The sequence below is a fragment of the Scyliorhinus torazame genome, chromosome 1 (assembly GCF_047496885.1).
Source record: "Scyliorhinus torazame isolate Kashiwa2021f chromosome 1, sScyTor2.1, whole genome shotgun sequence".
Taxonomy (NCBI): Eukaryota; Metazoa; Chordata; class Chondrichthyes; order Carcharhiniformes; family Scyliorhinidae; genus Scyliorhinus; species Scyliorhinus torazame.
Window position 1 is genome coordinate 274,062,967 of NC_092707.1, and position 25,368 is coordinate 274,088,334.

The 25,368-nt window shown below is 46.4% G+C and overlaps 1 protein-coding gene across 9 annotated transcripts in view; it reads left to right on the forward strand.

Annotated features, from left to right (window-relative positions):
* The window catches only part of LOC140421442 (1-phosphatidylinositol 4,5-bisphosphate phosphodiesterase beta-4-like), a 677,584-nt gene that overhangs the window by 388,918 nt on the left and 263,298 nt on the right, over positions 1–25,368 (forward strand). For all 9 annotated transcript variants that reach the window (XM_072506170.1, XM_072506171.1, XM_072506164.1 and 6 more), the window contains 4 exons: positions 2,866–2,925; positions 5,915–6,058; positions 21,792–21,871; positions 23,579–23,632. In XM_072506170.1, the coding sequence (XP_072362271.1) occupies positions 2,866–2,925; positions 5,915–6,058; positions 21,792–21,871; positions 23,579–23,632 (338 nt within the window). The remainder of the gene's footprint in view (positions 1–2,865; positions 2,926–5,914; positions 6,059–21,791; positions 21,872–23,578; positions 23,633–25,368) is intronic.

Sequence of the window (25,368 nt, forward strand, 5' to 3'; positions counted from 1 at the left end):
TGCATGGTCAGTGGGGTGTGCAGCAAGATGGCTGTGGCAATGGCGGTCTGTGCCTGGGCCCTTCCCCAGTCCTGTGGTGGGTCACCCGGGCCACTCAGCCCGTTCCTCCGTCATATCCCCCCCCCTGGCCCTGGCACGGCCCACTCCAGCCAGAGCAATTGCGCCTCTCTGTGTCCTACCTCTTCTCTCTCCTTCATCAGCCAAGACTCCAGTCTCACGATTTTGAAAAGCACGAGTGACCCGCGCAATCCGGAACTCGACCCATCAGAGACGGAGAATCGCCAATGCCCCAGAGAATACTGAGTCAGACCCGCTAATAGGTGTTTACTGTACATGCATTCAGACTGCATAGACGCCGCTTTTGAGGCGACATAATTACAATATGCTGTCAAATTGGCACCCACCGCGATTTTCCGGCATCAGACACGATTCTCCGCCCAATCGCATTTCCCGATTCCGCCATCAGCCAACGGAGAATCCTGCCCAGTGTTTCTAACTTTGTTCTCACGATATCTAAACCAGGTTTTGCTGCAGAGGAGAAAGTTATAAGTCCAATTGCTTGTTTGGGAGAATAATCCAAATTGTATCCCATTTCATGGCATGCTGCCCATTGTCTTGTCCCATCCTCTGCTTCGAATATTTGGCCACGTTTCCTTCAGAAGGACCAGTAGTAGGTGCCACAACCATTCCTTGTGGCAAAGCATTTTATTTTCCAGCAACCGTTGTGTGAAGTGATTTCCTAACTCTCTCTTATGTAAATCCCTGACCTTTCACCACTGACTCTCCAAAAAAGAGAAGTACCTTTTCTCCTTCCAATCTCTCCCAAATCTTCATAGTGTTTAACATATCGATTAATTCGCCTCTCCGTTTTCCCTGCTCCAGTGGAGTACCTCAATTCGCTTGCCATAACTATGGTTTCTAATCATTGTCATCATAGTGGTGAACTCTCTGGCTTTAATATTCCTTTAATAACTGAGAACCCAAAGCGTTGCACACTGATTTATCTCTGGCCTGACCAGTATTTTGTGTAGATTGGTCATAATGCTTTAATTGTTCTACCCTATACCTCGATATCTAAAACACAAAATGCTTGTTGACCTTTTAAAATCTTATTTAACCTGCCTCAAAATCTGCCAATTTTCTGTTATGCTGTTCTCTGTTTTCACGTGTGTACCATTCAATAGTGTTGTCTGTAAAATTCAGACACTTGCGGCCAGTTTATTATTCAATCATTTTACCCAGGTGCCCGCATTTGCGAGATGAACACAGGACCGACACCAGTTCGCTACTCAGCCCAAGTTTATTTTCAAATGCAATCAGACAGTTTATCTCCCAAATTATCCCAACCATAAATATACCTAAAATTCAAATACTACCCATGCCGATGAACTGGATTGAGCTGCGGGTCAGTCCTCTGAGTCTCGGTCGTGTCAGGGCCTTCGTTTGCAAAGGTGGGTCTCGCACACTGTTGTCCTCTGGTCTCCTGTCCTCTGGTCTGCTATTGAGCCTTCTCCATTGCCTCTGAGTCGAGTCATCCCTGGGGAGGGTCCCTTGATGCCTCTTTTTTTTTATACCCCTCTTCACCCCCTTCCAGAAGTTTCCAATGGAATTGCCGATTGCAACTCTTCAGGATACCAGGAATTCCCCCCCAGGGGTCCATCCTCAGGTGTATTGTGCGCATGTGGCCTTATCCCATATAAGCTCCACGGGGGATAGCGCAGTGGTTATCACAGTTGCTTCACTGCTCCGAATCCCGGTCCGATTCCCGGCTTGCGTCACTGTCTGTGCGGAGTCTGCATGTTCTCCCCGTGTCTGCGTGGGATTCCTCCGGGTGCTCCGGTTTCCTCCCACAGTCTAAAGATGTGCAGGTTAGGTGGATTGGCCATGATAAATTACCCGTATTGTCCAAAAACGTTGGGTGGGGTTACTGGGTTATGGAGTTACGCAGATAGGGTGGAGGCGTGGGCTTAAGTGGGGTGCTCTTGCCAAGGGCCTGTGCAGACTCGATGGGCCGAATGGCCACCTTCTGCACTGTAAATTCTATGAAATATTCTGTGAAATAAGCTGATCTCGGTCCCAGAAAGTCTGGCTTCATCTGGGCAATCCACAACAATCGATCCATTTGAATGGGACTTCTGAAGTTTTCTGAAGCCCTGATAATAGGGCAGGTCCAGCTGTCTATCTCTGTCCAGTGTATTTCAGTTTGCATGTTTGACCTTCCATCAGGCCTGTTTTTGGTTCTGACTGTGGCTTCAATTTAAAGTGTCCAATTCTGTATTGGGCTTAAGATTCAAGCCGTGTCCATTTTACCACAATTGTGACTTCCAAATAACTGTTTATAAAAAATTTTTTTGATGTCCCGTGCACAGTTCATAGGCCTCAATTTGAGTGTCACCAACAGGATGACTCCACCAAACCCACCAGAGCTAAGTGGGAAGGCACTCCCACTCATGAGTACAGGGTGGGTGGGTGCTGACACCGTTCCAAGTTATCTCTAGCATCTCCGCTGTTCCAGTGAAAAGCAAAGCCTTCTGCTGACCTCATGCACATTTCCCCGTTCTTCCTCCTGCAGCACTGCACCAGTAAACCTCAAAAAGAGTGCGGAACGCAAGTTTCTCTTTGACACTAGCTTCTCATTGAGCAGTTGTTCAAGATATTCATTCTGCTCGGATTGTTATTATGCAACAGCGACGATACGTATTGAAGATCATCAGTGTTTCTCCTTAGCAAACGGCAGGAAGTAAATGTTATTGAAACCACAGATGTTTTAAACCCATTTTGCAGTAAAGTAATATTAGCATATGCTGAATATGTGTTTGTGTCCTGCAAACTTCGCTTGGTGAATGTTTTTCCTGTATTTTTAAGGAAGGACAGGTATTGGAATGTTCGATGGTCAACAGTATTCGATACGGGACAATCCCCAAGGTAAGAATCTGTTTTGTGTGCCTCATCTTTAGGAGATCAAGTGGACTAGAAGAAAGAAATTAAAGAAATGTGAGACAGTGGTGGGAATACATTGATGCAGTAAAATTATTTGGAAATTATTCTGAAGAAATTACTTACTGATGAAGATCAGATAAGAATATTGCCAAGATTCTTGAGATCATTTGTATTGCATCACCAGTTCTCAAGATTAGGTTTTGGTGTGTTTCCCTGGGCCCCCCCTGCAGGAGTGTGTAGACACTGATACTTGCTTTCGCTCTGATTCTGAGAAATTTATTGACTATGCTTCCAAATTCCACTCCTCCCTCTTATTTCCTTGGTGACCCCCCCCCCCCACCTCTCTCTCACACACACACACACACACACACACACACTGCTCCCCTTCTGGATCCTGCTTTTTGTCTGAACGTACTGATCACCTCTTCATTTACAATATGACAACTAACTGAAGTGACCTTCTCGCCTGAAGACCTACATAAACTCCATCCTATTCTCCCAGTTTCTATATCCTCATCATATTTGCTCCTCCTGCTTCTGAAATATCCTTTATAACTCACTGATGAGCTCACAGAGCAATTTACCAGGCCTATCTGTCCCATTTCCCTTGCTTTTCGGGCCTGGTCCCTTCCCCCGTCTCATACCACTCTGCAGGCTTCTCGCTGCACCAACCTGCATTTTTCACACCGTCAAAGAGTCACCGAACAGAGTCATTGAATTGTTACAGCACCTATGGAGGTAATTCAGTCTATCTGCAAGGGAAGGAGAAGAGAGCCTCCCTGATTCTTCCTTGGTGGGGTTGGGTTCAATTTTTGTGTTGCCCAGGGCTCTTTAAAGATGGCACCTGTCATAATATCCACTCATGTATATAATGAAGTGCAGACAGGCAGTGATTGACACACAGGATGACCAGTAAGCATACAACACAGCACAGCCAATCACCAGACAGGACACCACCACTATAAAGCCAGAGGGTACTCGGTTTCCCACTCTCTCGGGACCCAGCCACTGAGACAGTCAGAGTTCACGAGCTAGCCAGTGCAAACACCACGCGATAGCTAGTACGTCTGGTCAGGCTACTACAAGGTCACTAGTCAGATCAGTATAGTGTCGATCCACAGCTGAATACGTACAGCAGTTCATCTAGTTAGACGTCTGTTTCTAACTTCCCTGCATTGAGTGCTGTCCACATCGAACCAACCTGCCTAACACATCAGCACCCAGATCTCTTTCCAGCCGCTCTTGCCAGCTTGACCAGGCCCGCCCCGTCAGAGTGAGGACGCAACCCCCCCCCCAACCCAATGTTATTTCCTGTCAAAGGGTGTCAGAAGAGCTGGTCAGAAAGCCTGGCTGTTTTATGGAGAGAAAAACACTGATTTTCAGTCAGAACCTGACACTTTGCCATTTTGTTTTTGAAAATTCCACCCATGATTCATGTGCTTTCATGTCTATAAGGGCAAACGATTGGTCGCTGTTTTGAGCCATACAAGCCACCAATTGCCAAAAAGGCCTGGCGGCAAAGTTGATGTTGGCAATTACCTGCCGAGAAAGCTTCAAGTTCCACTCCTGCAAATAAATGTTTACCTTCCAGTGCCCAAGCAAAGTCAAGGATGCCATTATCAGCGGTGCTGTAAAGTAAATAGCATGTTAGTGGATGTGATAGAGGACATCAGCCTGCAGCAAATTCTACTTGGTGACAATTTCTTTCTCTCCCTTGGGACATTTTTTCCTATTTTAAACGTGCTAAACAAATGCAGATTATTTCGGTTGTGTGAACGAAAACTGTTTCTGGCTTGTGACATGACAGCTGTAAAAAATATATAGATATATTTTTGCGCTTAGACAGTATCTTCACGCTTTAGTCACATTCCAGAATGTAGTGGCTTGTTATGTAGGTTACCACAGGAAGGTTAGCATGCAGCGAGGTAAAAGATAAATCCACTTTTTTTTTTGGTGACAGTGTGCGGGATGGCGAAGTGGGAGAAACAGAGGAAAGGATTGCAGTGGCGCTAAAACTATCGTAACGAACTAGGGAAGCGAGGGAGGTTGGGTGGCAAAAGAAGTAGTTAAGGGAAGGATTGCTTATCAAGCTTTGAAGCTTGCTTTAAACCAGCGCTCCCCAAACCTTTTCATGGTGCAACCCCATTTTAATGCCTCAGTCTACGTGTGATGCCAGAGTGAAGATGAACAGGGGTACGGGAGCTGTTGAGAGGGGTGTCAGTTGTTGAGCAGTGGGAAGGCTTCAGTGGATGAACAGGGTAGAAGCTTTAGTTATAGGGAAGCTTCAGCTATTAGGTGGGGGGATGGCTTATGAAAAGGCAGGATTTCTCAAAATAAAAAAAAGACAAACACTTCCCAATTCACAAGCTTCTTTTTGTAGCAGCAATCGGGCCTCCGAGATCCATGAGACCATGTCTATGAGACCATGCCCACTAGGAGTAAAAAAAGAACACGATATAAAGAGACCTCGCCACTGTCATACATCAGCCTGAGGTCCACGGCAGCCATTTCTTTTTTTTTAATTTAGAGTGCCCAATTCATTTTTTCCAATTGGGCCAATCCATCTACCCTGCACATCTTTGGGTTGTGGGGGTGAAACCCATGCAAACACGGGGAGAATGTGCAAACTCCACACGGACAGTGAAACAGAGCCGGGATCGAACCTGGGTCCTTGGTGCTATGAGGCAGCAGGGCTAACCCACTGCGCCACCGTGCCGCCCACGGCAGCCATTTCTGCCTCAAAGCCCCTGACCCTAAAGCCTCAATTTCCTGGTCATGGCCCACGGTTTGGGAAGCCCTGCTCTAAATATTTCAGAATGTTTTAGTCCACTAACTTGAACCTTCACCAGCTGTAGCAATGTTCAGGTAAATGTAACCGTAATTATGTTCTGAATGTCAATTCATTACCTTCAATTATATCCAAATGTTTATTATTTTTTGTCCCCCCTCCCTCCCTTTTTTACTTCTGTCCAAGGACCCCAAGATATTGTCTGCACTTGAGGTGGTTGGAAAATCCGAACACGAGCTGGATGGGAGAATTTTTTGTGTTTGCTGTGATGCTGACCTGGTAAACATCAGCTTTACGTATCTGGTGGCTGACAGTGTGGAAACAGCTAAGGTACACCTAATTAGCGCCTCCTTTAAATAACACGGATGTGGTAAGAACTAATATTCTCACAGTGAACATGTTGCTATTTTCTGACCAAATGCTACTAATACCCAATATCACATGGGAGATTTGGTACTTATCTTTTTGAAACAGATGTCGGAACTAAATGTGATCCTCTATTTCTTCTGACTCCTGCCAGCTTTCGGTAAATTCTCAATGTTAGACTCAGACGTGATTATTACTTGTTGGCCTAAGTTGCCGCTCTCTTGTAGCGTACGGTCTCTTCTGGTCAACTGAACTTGCATTCGCTGTTTTCCTTCTTGCAGTTTGTGCTGTCCGATTGTCTCGTATTGTCTCATTGTTGGGACATCGCTATAGGGGATGGGAATGATCGTTTCCTCTCGCAACTTAACTTCCGGTTGCATTGCACGTTGCTACCCAGAAGTGTGCCAACTCCAGAGTCTCATTTCCAGACCCCGCTGGGCATCACGACCCACGGTTTGGCAAGCCCTGCTTTAAAATATGGCAGAATGTTTCAGTCCACTGACTTGAACCTTCAATTAGCTGTGGTGTCAGTGCTTTGGAACATCCAAATCCTGACTGTGGGAGCCACAGACTTCAGTTCTCTCGCCACTAAATGATAAATAAATGTGAGGGCTGTGAACAGCTCGCAGCTGAGATTGTGACAGCTAGGTACAGAAGGATTGCCCATCTGCATTTTTTCCACAGGATGAGCATGCGATTGGGTACACCGCGAGAGAAAATTATATAATTTTTAATAGAAACAGTGGTGCAGTCGAGAGCAGGCCACGGTCGAGGCATTTATCCTAAAATGGGGTGTAAATCAGAGAGTTTATTGTGAGTAACTCACCTCTTGACACCCTCCACCCCCCCCTGCCGCCGCCCAAAAGCCTGCTCACTATCTTCAAGGCACAAGTCAGGAGGTCTGATGGAATGCTCTCCACTTGTCTGCATGAGTGCAGCCCCAACAACACTCAAGAGGCTCAACACCATCCAGGACAAAGCAGCCCGACCAACACCTGAATCGTTCAATTCCTCCACCACTGACACACAGTAGCAGCACTGTGTATCATCTGCAAGATGCACTGCAGCAACTCATCAAATCTCCTTCAATAGCACCTTCAAACTTGCAGCCTTTACCACCTCGAATCGAACAAGGGCAGTGGGTGCATGTGGACATCACCACGTGCAAGTCCCCCTCTGGATCTCACAATATTCCTGCCCTGCAAATATTGATGCCACCAATCTCAAACCTCCACCGGGAGGCTTTGGAAATGGAATGGTGACAATGGCAAAGCTGGCATATATGTAAAGAAAAAACGGGCTGAATCTTTCCGATCCCAAGGAACTCACCTTGAAGGAGGGACTGAAAGAATGTTGGAGTTAAGTGGTGGGTCAGTGGACCAATAGGCTCTTGCCTCTGGGTGATTTTCCTGAAGACGAGGCACCACCAGCAAAGGCTACATGATCAGCAGTGACAACCAACCAATCTCTACAATTAAGTGGCCATTTGTGGGCTGATTATGGTGGATGGGTGTCATTGGAGTGGGCAGATGGCAGCGGATGGGTCTCCTCACTGAAGGCCTGAGGGTGGTTGATCGGTGGTATAGCCCATTATTGCCGATGAGGCTGCCATCCCGCCAAGTCCCCTGATTGGGCCTGCCGCATTAGCAATCCTCTTCATTGGCTGGCTCTGGGAAAATCTCGCAGACAGGCACCTAAAGGGACAAATCGGGCCAGGATCTCAAAATGGTCGTGACTCCTGTTTGTACAGCACTGTGTCCTGATTCTGCTAAACAGCACGCTGGATTTTGGATTTAGCACTTAGAAAAGCCAGTACTCACCCAATAGTTGCTATTCATGTATGATTCAATACCATAAAACCATATGGTCTTTTTGACATATTCTGCACTGTAATAGTTTTGGTCATCATTTCCCAGTTTAAATCCTATATTTGAATGATTTTCATCCTTCACGTTCAGCCAGACCAGTGGATCTGGAATTTCTACAGCACTTCTCTACAACAATATAGGACATATTCAGAGGTCAGTCAGTCCATGCTTTTGCTAATGTTAGGATACCAGACCAGACCCCAACTTTTGTTAGGATACCATACAAGAACCCCAAACAATTCTTCTGTTTACAAAACTGGGAGAAAAGTAGACTTAATCCCAGGAATTTTTTATTTTTTTTAAATGAATTTAGAGTCCCCAATTCTTTTTGTTTTCAATTAAGGGACAATTTAGCATGGCCAATCCACCTACCCTGCACATCTTTGGCTTGTGGGGTCAAAACCCATGCAAACATGGGAGAATGTGCAAACTCCACCTAGGGCCTGGATCGAACCTGGGTCCTCGGTGCTGTGAGGCAGCCATGCTAACTACTGCGCCACCGTGCTGCCCCTCCCAGGAATGTTGTCTCTAACCGATTGGTATCTTTTATGTGAAAATAAACTTTAAGCCAAACACAGAATTAACCATATTAGCATCAAAGACAAAGCATTACAATTATCAGTTAAACCATTCTTAAGTAAAAGGAAAAACGTGAGCTTACTACCTACACCTACCACTCATTCCAATTAAGCAACCCAGTACAGTTCAAATGCAACATATAAATAAAGTTAACACAACTGGTTTACTTGCAGTCTTCATGTGTCGATACTTTTACAGAGGGACCCTTTCAAGAGCAGATCCAATACACTTTTGTCCTGTCAGACTCCAATCCTGTGGCAAACTGCTAAACTACAGACATACCTGGCTGCTCCCATTAATTACATCATCTGTATCCCACAAAGTTCCATGATCTGTTTAGCTAGGACTAAATGCAATCCCTCATAAATTATCTACTTTCCAGGGAATCTCCAGCAATCATAACAATATGCCATTAGCCCTTTATCTATAACCAAGTAAGTGGTTGGAATGAACGGATAACCTTATCTTTTTCGACTCTTAATTACAGCTTTACTAGACACACGACCTTTTATGTATTTTAAACCAAGATTTTTAGATTTATTGCAACAGAATAGGAAATAGAATCATAGAATTTACAGTGCAGAAGGAGGCCATTTGGCCCACCAATCTGCACCGGCTCTTGGAAAGAGCACCCTATTAAGCCCCACGCCTCCAACCTGTCTCCGTAACCCAGTAACACCACCTAACCTTTTTGGACACTAAGGGCAATGTATCACGGCCAATCCACCTAACCTGCACATCTTTGGACTGTGGGAGGAAACCGGAGCACCCAGAGGAAACCCACGCTGACACGAGGAGAACATGCAGACTCCGCGCAGACAGTGACCCAAGCCTGAAATCGAACCTGGGATCCTGGAGCTGTGAAGTAACTTTGCTAACCACTGTGCTACCATGCTATAATATATAACAATTTCTACATTCATCACACAACCCTCCAGTGAATGGTTTATTTTTAACAGTTGCCCTTTCCCTGCAGTCAGTGTGTCCTAATCCTTACTGTATGCTTCTTAAAGAGCCTTTACGCAAAAAGCCAATGCAATGAAATATACGACTGTCAGACGAATGCTCTGGGAGCATGCGTTCAAATCCCACCATGGCAAATGGTGGAATTAAAGACCTTGGCCAATAGAAACTTCACTCTTGTAGACTATAGGATGGCCACATTATCAATGCTGGTCTTCAGAGTGGTCAGCATCTCGTACAGCATTGCACAGACGGCGGGTTTGCAGATGGTAAATTCCTCAAACTGTACAGGTTGCTTAGCACTCTGTTATGGGCGAGGCGTTTTCAGAACCCCTAAACGTATCATGGAGTTCAACCAACCACTCCCTTTAATGTATTGTTGCTTTTCCTAGCACACGGCTTGTTCCCTAGGTGTGAGATTACAATTATGGGCACGTGGGTTTTTAAACACAAAACAATGTTTATTCCATGAACTCAATTTAACATCTTAAATAAACATTGGATCTCTTAACACCCCTTACTTCAAAGATAACTCCAAAAGTATTGCAACAGTAAATAATTCCTCAAAATGTTCCTTCAAACTTCCAAGAGACTTAACACCTTTAAACAGAATCACATCAGGTTAGAGGCTTTACTATTATGAGTTTAAATCACCCAAATTATCCAGACATAGTCTTTCATGGCAGACATCACAGCAAATCCAGCTCACTGCAAAACACAGACACTCCCCAAGCTCTTTTCCTCCAAACGGCAGCTCTCTGGAAACACACAGACACACACAAACTGCTTTTTCAAAGCCCAGCTCCACCCACTCTCTGACATCACTGTTTTCTTAAAGGTACATTGCTTAAACATCCATGTCTTAAAGGTACTCTCGCATGACACCTCCCCCCAAGAAATAAAAATAAACCATCAACTTCAAGATGGTTTCATTTTTCACTTTTGCACCATCCACTAAGAAATGCACACAGTAAATATACATTTTCATTTAAAGAAAACAGCACACTCAACCAGGTGTAATAACATAGTCTATTTGTCTTTGTTCTGCTTCCTCCAACCAAAATCCTTCTTGATTGACAGTCTCTATGAACAAGAAAGTCTGCACGATTTATCCATTCCTCTACTCCTTGGCATTTCTCTTCAGAATCAGATAATTTAGTTCAATCTGACCACAGAGCCCCTTGCAATTCTCCAATACAGGAACATTGGTTACCACAGCTTTCAGGCAGTCAAATGCCTGTTGAAAGTCCGCTGTCCGTTGAAATCTTTGACGTTTCTTTCGCAAGTCCATCAGTGGAGTAATCACGCCACAAAACCTTTGCACAAATGTTCGATCAAATCCACTCATGCTAAGAAATCGCATTATTTCCCTTCGTCTTGAGGGTATCGGAAACTCTGCAAGGAAAGTGATTTGGGCTTCTCCAAATTCACTTTGGGCAAGGTGCATCACCAAATCCGCCACCTGAAGTCAATCGAAGAACTCCATACAATGTTTTAAATGTTCTTTCCATGTCTGGAAGTTGGAAATAAAAGCAGGTTGTCCCAATGTCTCAATGCAATCCTTCAAACGTGGGATAGGATAAGAGTCCGTTCTTGTAACTGCATTCACCTTTCGATAGTCCACACACAACCGTTGGGTACTGTCTGGTTTAGGTACCATCACTATGGGTGAGCTCCATTGCAACCCACTTCAATTATGTCATTCTTCAGCATACTCTCAATCTCTCTGTTAACCTGTGCTAATTTTAAAGGATTAAGTCTGTCTGGATGTTGTTTGATAGGAACAGCATTTCCTACATCTACATCATGTGTAGCCATTTTAGTACTTCCCAATTTATCTCTACAAACTTGCCCATGTGCTATCAATAACTCTTTCAGGACAGTTTGTTTTTCCTCTGGAAGGTAACTTAGCAATTCATCTCAATTTTTAAGAACATCCTCATTTTCCAATTTAATTTGAGGTATGTCAAATTCACAGTCATTTGGATTTGGTTCGTCACTTTGAGTTAGAATCATTGAAACCTCCTTTTTCTCTCCTTCCCTTTCAAAGTACCTTTTAGGCATATTCACATGACACACTTGGTGAGTCTTCCCTCTATCTGGTGTTTTTACCACATAATTCACCTCACTTAACACCTTAACATCATATTCACCTCAACTTAACATCTTAAATAAACATTGGATCTCTTAACACCCCTTACTTCAAAGATAACTCCAAAAGTATTGCAACAGTAAATAATTCCTCAAAATGTTCCTTCAAACTTCCAAGAGACTTAACACCTTTAAACAGAATCACATCAGGTTAAAGGCTTTACTATTATGAGTTTAAATCACCCAAATTATCCAGAGATAGTCTTTCATGGCAGACATCACAGCAAATCCAGCTCACTGCAAAACACAGACACTCCCCAAGCTCTTTTCCTCCAAACTACAGCTCTCTGGAAACACACAGACACACACAAGCTGCTTTTTCAAATCTGCAAAGCTAAACTGCAAAATGGCTGACCTAAAGCCCAGCTCCACCCACTCTCTGACATCACTGTTTTCTTCAAGGTACATTGCTTAAACATCCATGTCTTAAAGGTACTCTCACATGACAACTCTCTCCGAAAACTCCATGAATTAACTAACAACATTTATGCCATTACTGGGAATGGAAGTGTGGGTGGACAAATTATTTATGTTGTACAGTCATTGTTTTGTTTTAGACATTGCTTCCTCCCAATGGATGCAATATTGAAAAAGAGAACAGTCCGTATTGTGTTTTCCCCTCCAACATCCACTCATATCATGAGGCTCTTAATATTGTTGCAATATTATTTTGTTTTCTGTTGGCTGATCATCTCATTGAGTTTGTTTGCTGGATATCCCTGCATCCATGTATGCTCAGATGCTGGTGAGCCCAGATATTCATTGGGTGGGTTGTGAAGTAATGTGGTTACCTCTTGCTCGACCCATATTCCTGGAGCTAAAGGAACTCTCTGACCAATGGACAGGGTCTCCCACAATTCTACCTGCTCTTTCTTCTGCTTTTTGTTTCACCATGTGCTCCTCCCTGTACCACACTTATTAACTGATACGTGGTGTCGGAATGGGTGATGGTGGCTAGTGTAGGATGCTAAGTTGAGACCACACATTGGTCGCCTCTTCTTGGTCCCTTAGAGGTTACAAATTTTCCCAAAACTTTCAATATGTTAACACTAACATGATGAAAATGGTGCTGATTGGTTAGCCCCTTTCATATGCAGTATAAATTGTTCCCTCTGAAATTTGGTATTCTTGCATCTGCCCTGATGAGTGAGCGAGGAAAAGCTTTGACAGCTTGTCTCTTTTTTTTTTCAGCTGTACCTATGTTTTGTACAATCAAACAACTATAAATAAGACTGCATTTATGCATTTGGTTAAATCTATCCATTCTGCTCTGGCTGTACTTTTTCCTGAGGGTTGTTTGTTTTCGGGAAAGGGGGGGAGGGGTGGAAGAGGGGTGTGACAGAGTGAGGATCATCCTTCACTGCAGGACCTCCAACACCTCATTGCTAAATGGGGCCACCAGACACGGGCAGATTTTAGAACAATTGATCGGTACGTAGTCCTTGAAGAGCAAATGGCACCGTCAATGTCAGCTGACCAGACTCATGTGGAAATGCAATTAATTTAAAATTTTAAAAAAAATTTAGAGTACCCAATTCATTTTATCCAATTAAAGGGCCAATTTAGCGTGGCCAATTCACCTACTCTGCACATCTTTTGGGTTGTGGGGGCGAAACTCATGCAAACACGGGGAGAATGTGCAAACTCCACCCGGACAGTGACCCAGAGCCGGGATTGAACCTGGGACCTCGGCGCCGTGAGGCAGCAGCACTAACCACTGTGTCACCGTGCTGCCCTTGGAAATGTAATTAAAATAACCTTGCATTATTGGGCACAGCCAGCTTGCTTCACGACAAGTTACCTTGGTGCCAGATGTGGTACACATCTGGCACCACGTGGGATCACACTGGTGCATACGAGTGAATCTAAAGAACATGGAAGAGCTGCAGCTGCAATCATGATCAGTTCATACCACACTATGCTCTCAATTATGTATATTTTGGAGTTTTGTAAATCAGCGTATTCACGAAGAAAGAGTGACATACCTATAGATGGTAATATTTCAGGTGGCACAGCATTATCTTTACACAATTTAAGAACTGTACTGCCCTCTAATGGCACAAACATCCTGCTATGCTCGGAGAGCAATCTGTGTTGGATGCAGAGGCAAACAAATATAGGATCGAATGACATGGAATTGAATTATTAGCTTGCATATATGATCATGGGGGAGGGGTGCCTATGAACTTCTTGTATTTAACCCACTCAGAACAACATTCTAAGGACAGGTTAAGACTGTTTTTTGTTAGTCAAAAGTGACCAAAGTTTTTACGATTGTTACTGAGGGCAGTCACAAAATATTATCAGTTATCATATTGCATAATTTGTGCATTAACGAAAGGTAAACAAATGTCATTGCGTGTAACTGCTTAAAGGAGAAAGTTATACCGGTGGAGTTCTTCCTCTGTCTCTGGCTATTTCTTTAAACATTGTTTTTAAATGAGTTTTCTTTTCAGCGCTCCTCTATTAAACTCCGAAGTTCTCTGAAGAGAAGTCACTTTGCACGAGCTTGTGAAGCAACCACATTGGACACTGATGAGGAGACATGGGGAGGGCATTTAGCACAGCCACTACCAAACTTGTTAGCTGTGTTTTTTTCTCTTGAACAAATATTTCCAAGAAAATTAGGTAGTAATTGGAAGAAACTTAAAAAAAAAAAAGAAACTCTGGAACAGATCACAGTCCAGTGAAGTGAATATGCCAAAGGGGGCTCCCACTGTCAGACATTACCTGGTGCAGCTGCCACAGAAGCTACTGAAGGAAATGGATGTTAATGGGACACCACTGATAACCCCCGCAAACAAAGATTATTGGAAACCAACAGTTAAAAAATATAACCAGCGTACAAATACTTTAACACTTCCTCATGCTGAGTTAACAGAGGAGGCTGTAAGGTTGTGAAGGTGCAACATACAGTGGTCCTCTACTCAATGGCAACGTTCAATGTATCAACATAGAATCCCAACAGTGCAGAAGGAGGCCATTCGGCCCATCGTGTCTGCATCAACCCTCTGAAAGGATACCCTACCTCGGCCCACTCCCCCTACAATCTCCATAACCCTGCATGTTAATCATGGCCAATCCACCTAACCTGTAGATCTTTGGACTCTGGGAGGAAACTAGAGCACCCGGAGGAAACCCACATAGAAGCGGGGAGAACATGCAAACTGTACACACACATCCGAGGCCTGAATCAAATCTGAGTCCTTGGTGCTGTGAGGCAGCAGTGCTAGCTACTGTGTCATTGACAGATAGTCATAGATGTTTACAGCATGGAAACAGGCCTTTCGCCCTAGCTTGCCCATGCCACCCAGTTTCTATCACTAAGCTAGTCCCACTTGCCCGCATTTGGCCCATATCCCTCCATACCCTCCCTGCCCATCTAACTGTCTAACTGTTTTTTAAAGGAAAAAATTGTACCTGCCTCTATCACTGCCTCTGGCAGCTCGTTCCAGATGCTCACCACCCTCTGTGTGAAAAACATTCCCCACTGATTTCTTTTGTATCTCTCCCCTCTCATCTTAAACCTTAAACGTATGTCCCCTAGTTCTAGACTCCTCTACCTTTGGGAAAAGATGTTGACTATCTACCTTATCTATGCCCCTCATTATTTTCTAGACCTCTATAAGATCACCCCTAAGCCTCCTACGCTCCAGGGAAAAAAGTCTCAGCCTCTCCTTATAATTCAGACCATCAAGTCCTGGTAGCATCTTTGTAAATCTCTTCTGCACTCTTCCTAGTTTAACAATGTCCTTCCTATAATAGGGTGACCAGAACTGAACACAGTATTCCATGTGTGGTCTTACTAATGTCTTGTGCAACTTCAACAAGACGTCCCAACTCCTGTATTCAATATTCTGACCAATAAAACCTAACATGCTGAATGCCTTCTTCACCACCCTGTCCACCTGCGACTCCACCTTCAAAGAGCTATGAACCTGTACCCCTAGATCTCTTTGTTCTGTAACTCTCCCCAACTCTCCACCATTAACTGAATAGGTCCTGCCCTGATTTGATCTACCAAAATGCATCACCTCACATTTATCCAAATTAAACTCCATCTGCCATTCATCGGCCCACGAGTCCAATTGGTCAAGATCCTGTTGCAATCTTACATAACCTTCTTCACTATCCACTATGCCACCATCTTGGTGTCAACTGCAAACTTACTTTAAAAAAAAAATATATATATATATTAAAGTTTTTTAACACAATTTTTCTCCCTCACAAACAATAGCCCCCACCCCCCATAACAAAAAAAACAAACAAGAAATCGCGCAGAGCAAGATATATACATGGCAAAATGATATATTTACACAGCTTTGTACACTGGCCCTCACCCGTACGTGCCAGTTTCCCCAACCCTTCATGTTATCTCTTGCTCATCCACCCTCCCAGGCAGTCCCCCCTCCCCCCCCCCCCCCCCTCCCAGGACGTGTCGTCCCCCCCCAAGGTTGCTGCTGCTACTGACCGACCTTCCTCTAACGCTCCGCGAGATAGTCTAGGAACGGTTGCCACCACCTGTAGAACCCCTGCCAGACCCTCTCAAGGCGAACTTAATCCTATCCAACTTTATGAACTCAGCCATATCATTTATCCAGGCTGGGGGACTTCGCCTCCTTCCACATTAGCAAGATCCTTCGCCGGGCTACTAGGGACGCAAAGGCCAGAATGCCGGCCTCTTTCGCCTCCTGCACTCCTATCAGGCTGAGCCTGGCACACGAGGAGGAGGAATTAACCCTACCTAGGGCATCAGCCCACAGACCGTCCTCGATCTCCTCCCATTTACCCTTCAACTCTTCTACCAGCGCTTCCCCCTCTTCTTTCAACTCCTGGTGTATTTCCGACACCTTGCCCTCCCCGACCCATTCACCTGAGATCAACCTATCTTGAACTTCTTGTGCCGGGAGCAACGGGAATTCCCTCACCTGTCGCCTCACAAAAGCCCTCATGTGCATATATCTAAAGGCATTTCCCGGGGGTAACTCAAACTTCTCCTCCAGTGCCCCGAGGCTCACAAACGTCCCGTCGATGAACAGGTCCCCATTCTTCCAATCCCCGCCCGATGCCAGCTCTGGAACCTCCCCGTCCATCTTCCCCGGGACAAACCGTTGGTTACCCCTGATCGGGGACCACACCGATGCTCCCATTGCACCCCGGTGCCACCTCCACTGGCCCCAGATCCTTAGCGTTGCCGCCACTACCGGGCTCGTCATATGCTTTGTCGGCGAGAGCGGCAGCGGTGCCGTCACCAACGCCCCCAGGCTCGTTCCTTTACAGGACGCCGTCTCCATCCTCTTCCATGCCACCCCCTCTCCCTCCATAACCCACTTGCGGATCATCGCCACATTTGCTGCCCAGTAATAGCTCCCCAGGTTTGGCAGCGCCAATCCTCCTCGGTCCCTACTGCGTTCCAGGAACCCTCTCCTTACTCTCGGGGTCTTATTCGCCCACACAAACCCCATAATACTCCTGCCTACTCTCTTAAAAAAGGCCTTAGTGATCACGATGGGAAGGCACTGAAACACAAACAGAAACCTCGGAAGGACCAGCATTTTGACCGACTGCACTCTACCCACCAGCGAGAGCGGTAACATGTCTCATCTTTTGAAATCCTCCTCCATTTGCTCCACCAACCTCGTCAGATTCAGTTTATGTCAGGTCCCCCAACTCCTGGCTATCTGGATCCCCAGATACCGAAAGCTCGCCTCCGCCCTCCTCAGCGGTAGGTCCCCTATCCCTCTTTCTTGGTCCCCCGCCTGTAATACAAAGAGCTCACTATTCCCTACATTGAGCTTATAGCCCGAAAACTCCCCAAACTCCCTTAGAGTCTGTATGACCTCCACCATCCCCTCCATTGGATCCGCCACGTACAGCAACAGGTCATCCGCATATAGCGACACCCGATGCTCTTCTCCCCCTCGGACCACCCCCTTCAATTTATTAGACTCCCTCAATGACATGGCCAATGGTTCGATCGCCAATGCGAACAACAGGGGGCATCCCTGCCTCGTCCCTCGGTACAGTCGGAAGTACTCCGACCTCTGCCGGTTCGTCACTACACTCGCCATCGGGGCTCTGTAAAGGAGCTTAACCCAATTGATAAACCCTACCCTGAACCCAAACCTACGCAGCACCTCCCAGAGGTACTCCCACTCTACTCGGACAAAGGCCTTCTCCGCGTCCATAGCTGCCACCATCTCCGCCTCTCCCTCCTCCGATGGCATCATTATCACGTTTAAGAGCCGCCGCACATTGGTGTTTAGTTGCCTGCCCTTTACAAATCCCGTCTTGTCCTCGTGGATTACCCCTGGGACACAGTCCTCGATCCTCGTGGCCAGCACTTTTGCCAACAGCTTAGCATCCACATTGAGGAGCGAGATCGGCCTGTACGATCCACATTGTAGTGGGTCCTTGTCCTGCTTTAGGATCAAAGAAATTGTCGCTTCCGACATTGTCGGGGGCAGGGTCCCCTCCCTCTTGCCTCATTAAAGGTCCTCACCAGTAGCGGGGCCAACAGGTCTGCGTACTTCCTGTAGAACTCCACCGGGAATCCGTCCGGTCCCGGGGCCTTCCCAGCCTGCATGCTCCCCAAACCCTTGCTCAGCTCCTCCAACCCAATTGGTGCCCCCAAACCAGCCACCTCTTGCTCCTCCACCCTCGGGAATCTCAGCTGATCTAGGAATCGTCACATCCCCTCTTCCCCCGCTGGGGGCTGGGATCTGTACAGCTCTTCATAAAAGGCCTTAAATACCTCGTTTATTTTCGTCGCACTCCGAGCCGTTGCTCCCCTTCCATCTTTGACTGCCCCTATTTCCCTCGCTGCCATCCTCTTACGGAGCTGGTGTGCCAGCATCCGATGAGCCTTTTCCCCATTCTCGTAGGTCGCCCCCTGCGCTTTCCTCCACTGTGCCTCCGCCTTCCCTGTGGTCAACAGGTCAAACTCCTTCTGGAGCTGTCGTCTTTCCCCAAGTAATCTTTCCTCCGGGGCCTCTGCGTATCTCCTGTCCACTCTCAAAATCTCCCCCACTAATCTCTCCCTTTCCATACCCTCTGAGCCCTAATGGAGATTAGCTCTCCCCTGATCACCGCCTTCAACGCCTCCCATACCACCCCCACCCGCACCTCCCCGTTGTCGTTGGCCTCCAAGTACCTTTCGATACACCCCCTCATCTTCCCACACACCACCTCGTCCGCCAGCAGTCCCACATCCAGCCGCCACAACGGGCGTTGGTCCCTCTCCTCTCCTAGCTCCAGTTCCACCCAGTGCGGGGCATGGTCCGAAACAGCTATGGCCGAATACTCCGTCCCGTCCCCTCCACCCTCGGGATGAGCGCCCTACCCAGAACAAAGAAATCTATCCGGGAATAGGCTTTGTGCACATGGGAGAAGAAAGAAAATTCCCTGGCCTGCGGCCTTGCAAACCGCCATGGGTCCACTCCCCCCATCTGATCCATAAACCCCCTAAGTACCTTGGCCGCCGCCGGCCTCTTTCCAGTCCTTGATTTGGAGTGGTCCAGTGCTGGATCCAACACTGTATTGAAGTCCTCTCCCATTATCAGGCCTCCTATCTCCAGGTCTGGAATGCGCCCCAACATGCGCTTCATGCCCCCCCCCTGCCGACTAGCCATCTCCTTTTCTGGGCCAGTCCCGTGTCCACGCCACCCTCACCCTCCAGTCCCCCAGAGGGGGGACCCCCGTCCCGACCACCTCTTCTGTGTCCCATTCCCTTTCGGCCAGTGCAGCAGCAACCCTTTTTCACCCCCCTTTCCCCCCCCCCCCTCCCCTCCCCCTGCTGGACCCCTGTCTAGCTTTTTTGCTCCCCCCATGTCACTCCCGTAAGTCAGCTGACGCCTGCTGACCCTGGCTTCCCGCACCGTCCCATTGACCTCCCCGTGTGGGAGCCTCCCAATCCATATGCATTCCTTCGTTCCCCTTCCCGCCTTTCTTCCCGCGCGCGGGAAAACACCCCGCGCCTTCCAAAGCCCACTCCGCCCCCTCTGGCGCAGCTCCTGTCGCGGCCTTGTCTCTCTCCCCCAGCCCATGTAACATTTCCTGCACGTGATTGACCCCCTATAAACAACAACCATTACACATCAAACCCCAAACATCCCCCCCCACCCTCACAAACCCTCAGTTAGAGTCCAACTTTTTGGCTTGTACAAAGGTCCACGCCTCTTCAGGCGTTTCGAAGTAATAGTAATAGTGCCCTTGTATGTGACCCACAGTCGTGCTGGCTGCAGCATTTCGAATTTCACTTCTTTCCGGTACAACGCCACTTTGGCCCGGTTGAAACCCGCTCTCCGCTTTGCAACCTCCGTGCTCCAGTCCGGGTATATTCGGATCTCTGCATTGTCCCACTTACTACTCCGCTCCTTCTTGGCCCATCTCAGGACCCACTCTCTGTCCGTGAACCGGTGGAACCTCACCACCATCGCCCTTGGCGGCTCATTTGCCTGGGCTTCTTCGCCAACACCCGATGTGCCCCGTCCAACTCCAGCGGCCTCGAAGGGGCCTTTGTGCCCATCATCGCCTCAAGCATCGTGCTCGCGTATGCCCCGGCATCAGCCCCCTCCACTCCCTCAGGGAGACCCAGGATTCGCAGATTCTTTCTCCTCGACCTGTTCTCCAGGTCGTCGAGTCTTCCCACCCACCTCTTGTGTAGCGCCCTGTTCTGCTCCACTTTCACCGCCAGGCCCACGAGCTCGTCCTTGTTCTGACTGACTCTTTTCTGTACCTCCTGGATCTTAGCTTCGTGGGCCTTCTGGGTGATCCCGAGTCCTTCAATTGCCGAAAGCATAGGCGCCAACATCTCCTTGCGCATCTCCGCGCGCTGCTCCTCGAAGCAGCGCTTGATGAACTCCTGCAGCTCCCCTTTGTCCCTGGCCGCCGCCATTTTGTTTTCTTTCCCTTGCTTCTCCCGTTGCTCCAGTGCCGTTCCTTTGGCCGTTACACCTCTGGTCCGTTTCATAGAAGTAGGAGGGGGACCTCTCTCTTCCCTTCCCCACGGGTTGCGTCAAAAAAAAAAAAAGTTCTGTTGGGGCTCCTCGAACGAGCCCGAAAGTCCGTGGTAGCGGGAGCTGCCGAATCGTGCGGCTTAGCTCCGCATAGCCGCAACCGGAAGTCGAGAGGGAATCCTTTTGGCTGTGTTCGCTTCACCAGTCTGCCCCAAAAAGTCTTTGGAAACTCCTGAAAAGGTCTGAGAGTCGGTTTCAGACGGGAGCTGCCGAATGCGCGACCTACTCCTCCATGGCCACCACCGGAAGCCTCGTCCCCGCTTCTTCAATGGCCTTGGTAGATCTTTTCACAGTTGTTCCCTCTGCTACTAGAATTCACCTTTGATAGAGGCCCTCAAGTCAGATTGCAGCTTTAAGCTTGCCCTTCCCCCGCCTGCATGCTGGAAGAGGCTTTTGTCTATTCCTGCAGCTCAAGCCAAATCTTTTACTGTTTCTGCCGGGTCTGGTAACCAAAAGACATAACATTCCTGGGGGACACTGTCAGGGGAATGCTGCAGTCTTCTTCCCACACTGGGAAATGTCAAACAAATGCCGTGGGGGCCCTGTAAAAGAGCCCAAAAGTCCGTTCCAAGCGGGAGCTACCGAATATGCGACCTAGCTCTGCATAGCCGCACCTGGAAGTCAACTGCAAACTTACTAACCATGCCTCCTACATTCTCATCCAAATCATTAACATATATAACAAATAACAGTGGACCCAGCACCGATCCCTGAGGCACACCACTGGTCATAGGCATCCAGTTTGAAAAATAACCCTCCACAACCACTCTTTGGCTTCGGTCGCCAAGCCAATTTTGTATCCAATTGGCTATCTCACCCTGGATTCCATGAGATTTAACATTTTGCAACAACTTACCATGCGGTACCTTGTCAAAGGCCTTGCTAAAGTCCATGTAGACGATGTCGACTGCACTGCCCTCATCTACCTTCTTGGTTACCCCTTGAAAAAACTCAATCAAATTTGTGTCCCCGTACTGAGGATTTTCTGCTCGGGGAGGTGAGTTGCCTGTGGATAGGAGGAATTGAAATCAACTAGAATTGGACAGAACTGGATGGCAGGTTTGTCAAATGTTATTTGAGTGGATTTCCTGAAAGTAATTCGTCTTTCTGATCTTTCAGCATTGGGTAGAAGGATTAAGAGCCATTATTCACAACTTCAAAGCTGACAATGTCTGCCCTATGACCTGTCTCAAGAAACAGTTAAGTTACACCTATATCATTCGCTTATTTAAATTGTATTGTCAAATTATGTAATTGTCTTCCATTGAATTTTCTTTATTGTTCATGCTTGTAAATATATTATTTAATGATACCTCAGGTGTTAAATCATAATGTACAGTAAAACAGGATTATCTAAAGAACTAACATTTTGTTTTAAATTTCGAGTACCTGATTCATTTTTTCCAATTAAGGGGCAATTTAGCGTGGCCAATCCACCTACCCTGCACATTTTTGGTTTGTGGGAGCGAAACCCACGCAAACACGGGGGGAATGTGCAAACTCCACACGGACAGTGACCTAGGGCCGGGATCAAACCTGGGACCTCGGTGCTGTGAGGCAGCAGTGCTAACTACTGTACCACCGTGCTGTCCATCTAAAGAACTAACATGATAGCTCAAAAACTGGAGGACAAAGCAACTGAGGGCGTAGCTTGAGGCTGGTCACTCGAAGATGTAGTTTTTAATGTTAAATCTATATTCATATAAAATAACTTTAATGGCTGCATTAAAATAGCAGACCATGCAAAGCATTTTGTATTTTTGCAGCATTATTTGAAGAGCGTGATTTCAAAGCCTGAAGGTTTTGTGGGCACTCTGGTCTAGTTTTACGAAGACTGTGTTGCAACTGGAGGTCATTTTCTGAAATGAATGAGAACTGGGGATCTGCTGCCAGCCCCTACTCAGAACATGCCAAGTCCTCCTTTTAGATTCTTTCGGGAATATTAAACACCCAGGGAACATGATGAGCGAGTAGGAATAGGGAGTGAATGATGTCAAGAAGCTCTTAATGGGGCTGAGGGTTTGGGTTGAGTCTGCCATGTATCTTGACTAGGAGGCCTTTGATAATGGAGAAGGCGAAGCACTTGAAATCAACATTGAGATTTCATTGTCCACCTTTTGGATAAGTGTTTACTGCTCCTCTTGAGTGTTCACTGACCTCAACGTCTGTGCTCACAGTTTTTCCCATCCTCCCAATCAATGGTTCTCACATCTGCCTTGTTCAAATGCACCCCCCCTACTTCACTTTTTCCGTCTACCCCCATTTTCTCAAACTCGAGACCTTATCATTCCCAAGACCTCTGAACCCATCTTCCAAATGGTCGTTGAGTTCTTCCGCCAGGTATCCTTGGGGAGAGCTCTGTCGAGCACTGAAGCCTTGAATGAAGGGCAGGAGTGCAGAATACAGCAGGACCCTGGTGAAGGGTGTAGGGACCAGACAGACACAGACGGATGGTACAGTTGGCTGGAAATAGATGTCGAGATTAGAATGTTGGTGTGACTGGAACTGAAGAACCAGCAGCAGGGCAAGTGAAGCAGCTGGACTGGGATTTGGGGAAAATTTCAGATATTTGAAAATCCTTTTTAATTAAAGTCCTTTCATGCTCATTTAATTTTAATTATATTGATGCCAAGTCTTTTTCTTGCACCAGTCCAAATCTTCCCCTAAAGTTTATGTCTGCCGAATTTCTGTTGGTCTTGTCAATTATAAGTAGCAGCGATTTTGAAGTTTTTGGCAGTGAATGGCCACAGTCCTCTATATGGATTTGCTCTTAAACTCACCACACTGCTCAACCTATTTGGAGTTACGATCATAGCCACTCACCTGGCTTCAAGTTAAACATTTCTGTTTCTTTCTGCCCTCTTGCTCACACGTGATAAATAATAATATTGTTTTTTTTCTTTCAGCTGGATGAGGTTATCATTTCTGACAAATGTAAATGGCAAAATCCCAGTAAGGAGGTGAGAAATGATGTTTTTAGATTATAAAAAAAACAAGGCACATTCATTGTTGGTCTTTTTTGGGAATCGTTTTTTGGGGGGATTCACCTGAGGAATGAGCAGTGCTCCGAAAGCTAGTGATTTGAAACAAACCTGTTGGACTTTAACCTGGTGTTGTAAGACTTCTTACTGTGCTCACCCCAGTCCAACGCCGGCATCTCCACATCATGGCTTTTTTGGGAATGATAGTCGGTGCCTTTTGTTTTGAAGTAAAAGCTGTGGAAGTAAGTGGTTCTCCAAGTATACGAAGAAGACAGAATGGCATAAAAACTGAACGCTCATGTTAAATCAATATGCTGGGCCATGCCGCCTTTGCAAGTGTAATTTGTTTTCAATAAAGGAAACTTACTACTTTACTGTTAACACTAATTCTCAATTGACTTTGACTGTTCATAGATCAGGTAGATCTCAGAATGCACCTGGGATATATTTACATAGCAGGGATGTTTACTAATTTTCTACTTCAATTTTTGTGGAAGAGCCATACATACATAGAAAATAGAAGCCGGAGGAGGCCATTCGGCCCTTGGAGCCTGCTCCACCATTCATTATGATCATAGCTGATAGTCAAGTTCAAAACCTGGATCCTGTCTTCCCCTCATATCCCTTGATCCCTTTAGCTCCAAGAGCCATATCTAATTCCTCCTTGAAATTACACCAGATTTTGGCCTGAGCTACTTTTTGCGGTAGTGAATTCCACAGATTCACCACTCTCTGGGTGAAGAAAGTTGTCCTTACCTAAGTCCTAAAAAGGTTTACTTACTCCTTATCCTCAAACTATGTTCCCTAATTCTGGACTCCATTATTGGGAACATTCTTGCTGAATCTGCCCTGCCTAATCCTGTTAGAATTTTATAAATTTCTGTGAGATCCCCTCCCACTCTTCTCAACGCCAATGAATATAATCCTAACCTACTTAGTTTCTTCTCATATGACAGTCCCGCCATAGGAACATAGGAATTAGGAGCAGAAATAAGCAATTCAGCCCTTCGAGCCTGCTCCGCCATTCAATCAGATCATGGCTGATCTCTTCCTGGTCTGAAAGCCGCCTCCCTGCCTGTTTCCCATATCCCTTTAAACTGTTTTTTTTATCAGAAATATATCTATCTCTCTGGTAAACCTTTGCTGCACTCCCTCCATAGCAAGAACAACCTTCCTCAGATAAGGACACCAAAACTGCACACAATACTCCAGGTGAGGCCTCACCAATGCCCGATACAATTGCAGTAAAACATCCCTATTCCTACACTCAAATCCTCTTGCTATGAATGCCAACATACCATTTGCTTTCTTTCCTGCCTACTGTTCCTGCGCGTTTACTTTCAGCGACTGATGCACAAGAACACCAAGGTCTCGCTGCATATCCACCCTTTCAATTTACACCCATTCAAATAAAAAGCTGCCTTCCCATTTTTTACACCGAAGCGGATAACCTCACATTTGTCCACATTATACTGCATCTTCCATGCATATGCCCACTCACTTAGCCTGTCCAAATCCCACGGAAGCATCTCTGCATCCTCCTCAGTTCACCCTCCCTCCCAATTTTATCATCTGCAAACTTGGAGATACTACATTTGGTTCCATCGTCCAAATCATTAATATTTAATGTGAATAGGGTCCTAGCACAGATCCCTGCCGTACCCCACTAGTCACTGCCTGCCAATTGGAAAAAGACCCATTTATTCCAACTTTTT